This window comes from Salarias fasciatus, chromosome 6 (assembly GCF_902148845.1).
Source record: "Salarias fasciatus chromosome 6, fSalaFa1.1, whole genome shotgun sequence".
NCBI lineage: Eukaryota > Metazoa > Chordata > Actinopteri > Blenniiformes > Blenniidae > Salarias > Salarias fasciatus.
The window spans coordinates 21,974,938-21,985,595 of record NC_043750.1 but is presented as its reverse complement, the minus strand read 5'-3'; the positions used below and the strand labels follow the sequence as shown (position 1 = coordinate 21,985,595).

The window sequence follows — 10,658 nt, the reverse complement described above, 5'->3', positions numbered from 1 at the left end:
GCTGAAGGCGTTTGATGCTATCAATCTATACATTAGGTCATAATATGTTGCTGAATACACATGACGACTTGACGTGACTGACTTAAAAGATGAACATATTATTTGATGCTCATTTTTATGCATCTCATGATGAATCCGAAGTGAAATTCATCTTTCTTGAGGTCAAAGGTCTTGATTTATGTCTCTGTCTTATTACAGGACTTTGTAAATGGGAAATACTGTTTTTATCAAGACAGGTGTATCAGGGCCGAGCATTTTTCTACTTTCATGTTTCAATGCAAACTGATGACAGCAGTTTTCCATTCAGACAGCTTTTTTTTTTTCTTTTGTTTTTTGTTTTTTGGTGGGGAGGGTATTGATACAAATAACAGAGTTTGATACATTTTGTTAGACCTGTTCTTCAGGGAGTGTAATTGGATCTTTGCTAAAACTCAGTTATTTTAAGTATTTCACTCTGAACTCCTTTCTTGTAACTCGCTGATCCTGCTGCACCTTGCTTTATGCTGATCATACTGAAATAAACCAAACTTTGGCTGAGTGTTTTTTTTTTTTTCATTTTATTTTATGTGACAGCACATTTTCCCTTCACATTTTTTAAGCATGGTGTGAATCTCTGCTATGAAATGACATTAATACCCTGCTGATATCTCCTCTGTTTTTGATAGGAAACATTAATGGAACTTGCTAAAAATACAGATGATTTTTATTTTAATTAAATTCCACAATTGCAATTTCATAATTAATTTAATATAAAACTACAAAACCATAGTTGCAGCTATTAAAAGCAGTTAATTAGAAATGTTTTATCTTGTAGAAGAATGAAGACACATTTTTTTCTAACCCCTTCCATTTTAGGCTGACTGATCAATAATTAAAATTACATACATAAGAATATCTTGACTAAAAAATTGCATTAAGCCCCAAAACAAAGATTTATAGTTTAAAAACACATAAAATGCGCATTTTAACTCTTTTTTTTGTACAGGGAGCTGTGAGATGACTCAGAGTTGATTTCCTCACTTTTAGAGTATATGTATGACCTCCTCCCTGTTTTTTTAAATCCACTAGCGGTAAAAAAGTGCATTGCAAATTGATTTATGCGCTTGAATTGGGGTGAAAGGTCTCTTTTATTTTCCAAAGGAGCCTAATGGATCCCCATCCAAAATTGAAAGTCTTCTCTGGACTGTATGCACTGTTGAATTATTAACTCACATCTTTGCCAATAAATCACACTGGCGTTCAGATTAGTAAATTTTCTGAAACATATAATGTGTCCTTGATGAAGTCTTAAACCTGCGTGCCATGTTGGAGATGACTGTATTTTACCAGTCTAACTCTAGTGTGTAGACACTTCCCCCCTCAAGCAAAAACATTTAAATATTCATTCAGACTCATGTTGAGAAATAAAATTCACCAACTGGAATCAGCTGTGCAGACAAAAAAAAAAAAAACAAAAAAAAAACACAATCTTTAAAACTAAGTAGCATTGGGATGGGTTGTCCAGAATTAAACAAAATATGGCGTTTCTTCTAAAATCAAATGTATGGAAGAGATGAACCACCTCTGCAAGGTAAGAAGCTTGGTTTTTGCATCCAAATCATTATTTTTGTGTCAGCCACATGTCAGGGGTGAGTGTGGCTTCCCAGCATCCAACCTCTAATCATGCCCCAAAGCCATTTTAGTTATGGTGGCTGTGGACGTTTCCATTGGCATTAAAAGATCAGGGATTTTTTTTATGTGAATTATTTTGGTTTTTTCTCCATTTCATTTTTTCTTAAATAAAAACCACATGCATGTTAGAGTTAGTTTAGTTTAAACTATTAAACAAGTTAAACAAGTTTATTTAGCTGATACCGTCAGGCTGTAGTAATTATTATAAGTCAAAACATTACTTATTTTGTTTATCTCATTTGAAAATGTTAACTTAAAATGAAAGGTACAGGTCTGAATGCATCGACTTTATAAATTTTTAATGAAAAATGAGCTCTCTCTGCGCATGTATGGACAGCTCTTCTTCGTTTCTCCTTTAATTTAAAAATAAAAAGGCCTTTTTCTGAAACAACATGCGTTTCCTTAGATTTTCAGGAATGAATTGTTGAAACACTTCTTGATAACTTTTTATTGGAGGACTGCGGAGGAGGTGGGGGGGGGGGGGGGGCGGCGGATATTGTGATGTGACGGTTCAACGTATTTTTTAGACTTGCTGTAAAATACATTAGGTAATCCATAAACAAACTTTCTTTTCAAGTTTTAATAAAATTGTGCTACAACTTTGGTGAAAATTGCAGAAAGGTTAAACGATTTAATCAGAGGATTTACTTTTTTTTTAAAGTAATCAAAATGAAGTGATATCTCTGACTCTGTGTGTGTGTGTGTGTGTGTGTGTGTGTGTGTGTGTGTGTGTGTGCGTGTGCGCGCGCGCGTGCGTGCGTGCGTGTGTCAGTCAGTGAGAGAGGGATAGAGTGGTTTCATTGGCAGAGACAGTGTGGCTTCCCCTCCTTTGTATGCCATCCCAGATCAAAAAGTATCCCAGCATCCTCCTCCTAGCCAATCCAATGTTGCGCCATCGATTAGATTCTGGAAAACACTTAACAAACTAATGACTATTGATGGCTGATTAATATTGCATCAACAACAACTGATTGGCGACAGTATCAAATGGCCACTGCCGCTTCACACCCGTGCAGCCATGTGACGGGCTCGCGCGCAGTGTGCGCCGCAGAGGAGCCAACAGATGACAAATAAAGGGTGAGTGTATACAGCGCGCGGCGCGCTCAGTTTATGGCTCACAGTGCGTCTAATTCGAGAGCAGTCGCGTCTTTGAAGGCAGACACTTGGCGTAAATGTACAGTTAAAATATTCTACTCTCAGGTCCCCGGGCGGAGCTCCGACGGTCCCTGGCTTCATTAAAATTTCATCAGTATCCCTGTGAAAGGGAGGGAATGTTCAGGGGAAAGAGGAAAAATAAAACAGAGGGCGTAATTATAACAAAAGGAAACAGCGCTGCCCCTTTCGTTTTGTCGAAATCTCCCACAGTGTCTTTTCTGCGTGCTTGTTTCAAAGTATGGAGCCCATGCTGCATGGTGTGTATGTATGTGTGTGTGTCTGTGTGTGTGGCTTTAAGGTGAATTATTTACTCCCGCATGTGTTATTTCGTGTATCAAAAAAACGACCTTCGATTTTCTTCATTGTGATGAGGCCTTGTGTGTGTGTGTGTGTGTGTGTGTGTGTGTGTGTGTGTGTGTGTGTGTGTGTGTGTGTGTGTGTGTGTGTGTTCTTTTATTTGTGGTGCGGGGTCACATTGATTCAATATCAAAGAATCAGATGGATTTTCTCCCAATCTGCGAAAGTGAAAGCAGGCAGCAGGAGTGTTTTCCATCCTTGTATACTTGTGTGTGTGTGTGTGTGTGTGTGTGTGTGTGTGTGTGTGTGTGTGTGTGTGTGTGTGTGTGCGCGCGCGCGCGCGCGCGCTCCGGCTTGTCAGGCAGCAGCGGGGCTCACTGCATAAAGTTAATTTCAATTCCCGATGAGACCCTCACTCGGCAGCCCTCCCTGACCAGCGGTAATTAACAGGGATGGCTAATGACTACTTAACTCGCTCTTCATAATTATCTGGTTTTCATAATTCGATGTGTAATTTAATAATTCGCTCTTATTAACGTATTAAGTGAATGGCTCGTTTAGAGGGAAATTAGAAGCACTCACCAGGAGCATCTTTTAATTGATGAACCATCATGACTGTCTCATTAATAAGGGTCGTTTTGATACTCTTAATTTGTCACGAGGATGGCGGCTCAACATGTTTGGTTTATGGATGAGTGTTATGAGCGCGCGCGAGTCATCTTAATAACGTGGGTAAATATTGAGGTATATTTTATGTCACGTTTGCATTTTTACCAGATATAAGAAAGTAATATTTTTAACAGTTCTGCGCAAAAAAAAAATAAGAAAAAAAAAATCCACACGATATCACATTTTGATTGCAAATTTCAAAAGCCGTCAGATTTTTCTCATTTTTCCCCTCTTATGTCATAAATGTATCTGTTGCAATCAGTTTGAAATTATCCCCAAATAATCCCATGCAAATGTATTCCAGGTGCTGTAAATAATCAGTGTAAAGGTGGAGGACAGGTTTCAGAAATGCTAATGTTTGGCTCCTGCAGTCTCCCAGGTAACTGTCCATGGTGCTGAAACGCTTGCTCAGCTGCTCAGTCTGCCCTGCAGCCCCCCCCCAAAAACAACCAGCTCTGCCTTGGACATGACATTCAAAATGCTCCTTTCTTCTTTTTAACACCCCCCCCCCCCCCCCCCCCCATCCTGCTCTTCCTCCTCCTCCTCCTCCTCTTCATATTATAACTTCCAACCAAAGGTTTTTGCTTCAAAGCCTGCATGCACGACCCAAGCATGTTTGAGTGTGTATTTAAATAGAGACGGGCACGTTGGCAGGCGAGCTGTTTTTCTGGCGGGCTGACATCTGGCAAGTCTGCGCTCCAGGGACCCATCGAGCTCTCCATAGACCCCCTGATTAGACTCTAATAGAATATTAGCATTTGCTCTCAGGTAAGGCAACAGTGAGCCGCATAAGCTGGCAGCAAGTCGGTGGAGAAGCCACGTGTGTCTTTAACATTGATGGAATAAAGAGGGAGGTAGAGAGAGAGAGAGAGAGAATGGGGGGAGAGCAGATCCTGGAGGGCCTGCTTCATGACGAGGCCCGGAGGAGGACGGTGAAATCACAAGTTCAAGGCGAGAAGAAAGCAATTTCTAATTACATTTCACATTTTCATCTGCTATTACCCAGACAGCGAGAGAGCAGGCTGGGGTAAAAACAGAAGGGTGGTGGTGTTTTGCTCATGAGCACTCTGCCAGGCTTCCTGTATTTTTTTTCCCCTAAAACCAAAGGTTTTCACCTCCAGGTGGACATGACCAAGACATGCCACCTTTTTTTGTAAGACTCCTTTTTTTTCCTCAGTCAAAACAGTGTAAAGAATCCACAAGCTGTCTATTAAAACCCATGTAGCCCACAGCTAAACCGTTTCCCTCCTCCTCATCAATAAATAAATAGATGAATAAATAAAGGAATATTAATATGTCTGGATGAGCCACTTTACACAGTATAGTCATGGAAAACGTCCGATTAAATGTTAAAGTTTGTTCTTTAATGAAACACATATTGCAGTTCAATAATTAAATAAATTAAAATTACATGGATGTAATAAATTAATAGAATTATTTAACCAGGGAACCAAAAGCAACATACATTACAGAAATAAGTTACCTCAGCTAAACAGCAATACAGCAAAAACCTGTACGGATATATTTATGTGCATCGACTGGTTCCAATGAAATATTTACATTGTACACGTATACTTCCATGAAGCTGTTTCTTTTTCTCTTCAAGAAAAAAAACATTACTTAAACAAGGTGATTTAACAAGCAACGACTTCAGTATGATGCGCGTATATTTATACAAATAAATAGCAGAAAGCATACATAAAATAATTTAAAAAGAGAATACTATCTCATATATATCTCGATTGTACCATCTCAAACGTTAGAAATCGTAAAATTTGTGTATTTCTCATTCGTTTCCCTTTAAACCAGGACAACACGCTTTACTTGCTGTCAGAATTTGATTTTCTCAGGCAAAACGAGGAGGGGGGAATCCCAATAAATATATAATGAAGTAAACATGACCTCACTCAATAAATACTTCATAAGACACCGGCCCACGCTGGATTGTAAACTTAAGGTAGCCGGCTTCAAATCATATTTTCAAAATTGCAAAAAAGTGTAAAAACTTTAAAAGTGAGTCACTATTTCGATCGTGTCACATAACTGAGGCCTAATCATAACCCTTTTCCCTTATTTCAAACCCCGGGTATCTGTAAAATAGATCCCTGACTTTGATTACACATTTAAACAAAATAAGTGAAATTAATTACACATTTAGACACAAAATGAAGTGTGTGACAAGTAAATTATTAATTTACAGAAGGTTATTTGGCAGTAATCTAATATTAGCTTTCAAGACCAAGTGTGTCGTCCTCTTAATCCCCTCATGGACCCTGAATAAATGTCAGACTGCATTGCCATGGACGCGGAGGGAAAATGTAGCTTATTCTATAAGCCAGAAATATTAACACCAATAGCCACCAACCAAGTGCTTTGAGTTAAACGGCCCCGCTGTGTAAATAATTAAAAAAAAAAAAAACTAAAAAAAAAAAAAAACAACGCGATTTTCACAGGGCTCAAACTGTGGTCACCATTGGAAATTAATGCTGAGTAAAAATTAAAGCATAGAGTCCTGTTAGTCATTCAGCGTTGGCATTAAAAAGGTGAAACATAGTAAGTGTGGAAACAGTGGTCTTACTTGCTCTGTCAAACGATGCTTTACTTGACTCCACATCTCCCTCTCAGCGAGTCAAAAGACGTGACTGTGGGATTTTTTTTCAGTCATTGTTCAGTTTTTTGTTGTTTTTTTTAGGAATTTTTCGAAGTTCAAAGTCATTGATGATTGAAAAAAAGGATGTGAGATAGGAAATATGATACAAATCGTCCCTAAACAGTTCCAAGTCTTTTGAAGGGTGGTGATTGGAAGCGGGCTCAGACGCATGCAGAGTATTTCATTCGTTTCTGTTTCTGTCGCTGGTTACAAAACCAGACCCGCACCACGTTCTTTTTCAGGTCCAGCTTCTCTGCGATGGCTGCGATTTTCTCCGAGGAGGGACGCGGCTGAATGGCAAAATAGGCCTCCAGTGATCTCTTCTCCGGCGCGGCTATCGACGTGCGCTTCCTCTTTTTCTCCGCGCCGTTGAACAACTCGGGTTTATTAAGTTTCTCCCGGTGTGATTTCTCGGCTTCTTCTAGCCACGCTTGCAGGATGGGCTTCAAAGCAATCATGTTGTTGTGAGAGAGCGTCAGCGACTCGAATCGGCAGATGGTGCTTTGGCTGAGGGAGCCCACCCCAGGAATCTTGAGGCTGGCTAACGCTGACCCTACATCCGCCTGGGTAACCCCGAGTTTGATCCGTCTCTGCTTAAACCTCTCCGCGAAGGCTTCCAAGTCCCTGGGATCGGCGTCCACGTCGTTCATGCCCATGTGCGGCGGTAGCCCGTGGGCATGAGCCATGTTGATGGCTGCCTGGTGCATGTGGTTCATGCCCGCCATGTGGGCAGGGTGCGCAGGCGTGGAAACCACCGAGCCATCCGGCCCAGCCATGGCTCCCAGTGCCAGTCCCGGGGTGATGTGGTCCAGCAGGTCCCCCTCCAGTGCCTGGTGCGGCTGGTGGTGGTGGTGGTGGTGGTGATGGTGGTGGTGGCCGGCCAAGGCGGACGGATGAGAAATAGGCACCGAGGAGGAGGAGGAGGAAGACGACGTGCAGGGGAGAGTGTTCATGGTGTGGTAGGTTGCGTCCGGCTTGAAGGGACTGTGATGTGGAGGGTGGTGGTGGCTCTTGGTCTGCGAGACTATATCCACCGCCGCTAGAGCTTCAGCCCGGGCCAACAAACTCTCATCCAAGCCGCCGAATATATTGCTCTGCAATTGCAAATAGAATGCACACATAACTGTCAGCAGGGAATTCTCCCACCACTCCTCGGTTTAAAACATTTCCAGAATGTGAAAAAAAGAAATCCTAAAAAAAGGAGCACACAAAACAAGACACATGCAACATCCCAGGTCATAAAAATTAATACGAAAGGCAAAGCCGACTGAATACATAAGTTGAGCAGAGGAAAAAAATATGGAGGTGTTGGGTGATTTGCTGTGCAGACATGAAAAAAACATCAAGCAAAAAAGTGGGCTGTCAAAATGTGCCTTTAAGCAGTGATTATGCAGAATACGTACCGGTGGGGTTGGGAGACAGGCTCTGCGCATCGCCTCCGAGCTGCTGCTGCTGCTGCTGCCGCTGCTGCTGATGATGGTGCTGCTGTGTCGGGAGGACGAGCACGAGGATGAAGGTGCATTGGAAGTCAGGGTGGAGGATGAAGAGGAATGCAACGAGTACTTGGGTTCGGGCAAGCTGGCGTGGGCCATAGCAAAAGGCTGCTTGCTGTTCAGAGACATCATCATCATATTTGCGGGCGTCCAAGCCTCGGCAAGTTCCTTTTAATAAGTTAAGACTCCGCCTCCTTGGTCGGGAGTTGAAGCCCAATTGCTTCGCAGGAATCTCAAGTCACTGTCGAATAAAGTGTAGGCTGAAGACGGGCGTCCAACTCTGAATCACATCTATTTATTATTACGCGCGGAACTTTGGAGGTGTCGCGTCTTTTTTGGCCGAATGAAATATCAGACAGCAGCCAACCATGCAGCGGAGCGCAGCCGAAACCTCTTCTTTTGTGGACTTGTTCAAAATACTCTCTGTCCTATCTCCTCCTGCTGCCGCCACCTTCTTTTACTGTACAAATATATAATTTTTTTTTTTTTTTTTTGCCTTGGATATTTTTTTCTTTTTTGCAAAGCACCTCCTAGACGACGCAAGAAAAAAAAATAAAAAAAAGTCTTTCCGTCTCTTAGGATTTCCAAAACACTTCAAGATTGAATCTGCTGTCGCTTTCGTTGACCTGTTTGCTTTTTTTGTCTGTCAAAAAAGTTTCCGTCTCAAAAAAATGACCGTAAGTGAGAAGTAATGGCGGTGACAGTCTCTGTACTGTTTCTCTTCGACTACGTTGAATGCTGCGGGGACCCGAACTGCCTCTGCTCTGAGGCGAAGGGCAGACTGAGTCTCTCTCCGCCTCTCTCTCTCTCTCTCTCTCTCTCTCTCTCTCTCTCTCTCTCTCTCTCTCTCTCTCTCTCTCTCTCTCTCTCACTCTCTCTCTCTCCCCTTACACACACACACTCTCACATACCCTCCCTCCCTCTCCACAGCTCTCGCAGCGTCTCTCTCCCTCTCTCTCTCTCTCTCACACACACACACACACACTCTTTTTCAACCGCACCTGAAAAACCCTTTCATGATTTATTATTCTTCATTAGCCGCACCACCACCACCACCTCCTCCTCCTCCTCCGCCGCCGCCGCCGCCGCCGCTGGGGACTCTGCGCATGGGCAGTCAGCAACAAGGCATTTATTTCAAATGACTCTACTTCATCACCAAACACCTCGTTACCAACAACACGTCTAATGACGCTCCAAGACTTTCTGACTCCCGTTTTACAGAGCAGCTAATAATATTCGATCGCTGAATATTGTAAATAAAAAAAAAATAATAAAAAAAAAATTGAAAAAAAAACTTCTAAATCCCCGAGGGAGCGGATAATATCACCACCTTAACCTTTTTCATATCAAATGAACTTGATATTATATTAAAGAAAAGCACACACACACACTGTGATTTTCTTATTGCAGAATTTAGGAAAAAAGTTCTTATCTTTTTTAAATAACCCGAATCGCATTGAGAACTGCTGAGATTATTATGATAATATTTAAAATCGAGAAATAGTTTATCATCCACATTTTTCATGTTTTATAATTTCAGAATCTTTATAAAAACGTGCACGCACAAAACAGAAATCGGAGCGAGAAAATTGCAAGCTAGCTGAAACAAGTTGTATATGGTCCATTTCAATTTCTATGCAGGAAAAGTAATTTTTTTTTTTTTTTTTTTTTTTTTGAAGTGATGAGCCCAGTTTAATTGTAAATCTATACACTTGTCATAGCGGACTATTATCTTATCTCTCCACTAATTATGGCACATTATCGGTAATGTAATTAAAACATTTAATCACAATGTAATTAACAGGGGATGTCTGGTTTGTTTAATATGATCCTTGTAACAGTGTGAGTGTGCATATAAGCAGTTAACAAAATGATCAAATTGTGGGATTTTTTTTTTTAATGCATCTCTCTCTCTCTCCCTCTCTCTCCGTCACCCTCTCCACACACACATACACACACAAGAAAATGTGACACATTTTATCGACAAACAGGTGTGAAACGCTGATCGATATTGGAATAATCTCTTTCTGAGCCCTTTGTGTGTTTCACTAATATAAAACAAAGGGACTGCTCTCCTCACAGACCTCATATGGCCGCCCTGGCGTGTGACCGCAGCTTCTATAAACCTCTGTAAGCATTTCTGCCGAGTCCACTGTTACCGCGGCGGTAGGCGCGCCGCGCGCTCCCTGGTCTGTGTGAGCGACAGGACGCCAGCTCCGCGCGTGCGTTTTATATCCTCCCCCTCCTTTTTTTTTTTTTGACACACATATACGTTTCGTATGTCCCCGTCCCCGCGACAAGCCAGTCGATGTTGCTGCGCAGCATTTTTTTTTATTTTTTTTTGGAGCCATCCAGCTGCAGAACCGCGGTGTTTCCCCCCCAGCGGGACAACAGGCGCTGCTGGAGCCACCTCCAGACATGGAGAGACAGAGATCAGGCTCAGGAGACATCAAGGAGCAATCAGTGTCTGCTCACATATACCGACAGACTGATTTATGATGAAACTTTAAAGGAATCATTTATATTTCACCACCTCTAAATCGGTGTATGAAATTTTCATCCACAATGAAACACACAAAAAGTATATCTTAAGTCAAATAAATCAGCCTCAGCTTCTCCCAAGCAATTGACTTTGAAGTACACTTTCAACACTTTAGCGAGTGTGTTCACGTACCTCAGGCTTTTACTTCCTATGCCAACAGCTTTCTCACGTTTGAGGGAGG

The 10,658-nt window shown here is 41.8% G+C and overlaps 1 protein-coding gene across 1 annotated transcript; it reads right to left on the bottom strand.

Annotated features, from left to right (window-relative positions):
- Positions 1–6,581: 6,581 nt before the first annotated feature.
- pou4f2 (POU class 4 homeobox 2) lies at positions 6,582–8,436 on the bottom strand. Its single transcript, XM_030093179.1, has 2 exons — positions 7,846–8,436; positions 6,582–7,536 (listed from the first exon to the last, which is right to left on the bottom strand). Exons 1-2 carry the CDS (start codon positions 8,071–8,073, stop codon positions 6,604–6,606), a joined length of 1,161 nt encoding a protein of 386 aa, XP_029949039.1. The 5' UTR covers positions 8,074–8,436; the 3' UTR covers positions 6,582–6,603.
- Between the last annotated feature and the right edge of the window lie 2,222 nt (positions 8,437–10,658).

Excerpts from the sequence above, each read along its gene's own strand:
- pou4f2 (XM_030093179.1), bottom strand. The coding sequence starts at position 8,073 with ATGATGATGATGTCTCTGAACAGCAAGCAGCCTTTTGCTATGGCCCAC. Across the intron at positions 7,537-7,845 it reads CCTGTCTCCCAACCCCACCG|AGCAATATATTCGGCGGCTT; the intron begins GTACGTATTCTG and ends TTGCAATTGCAG.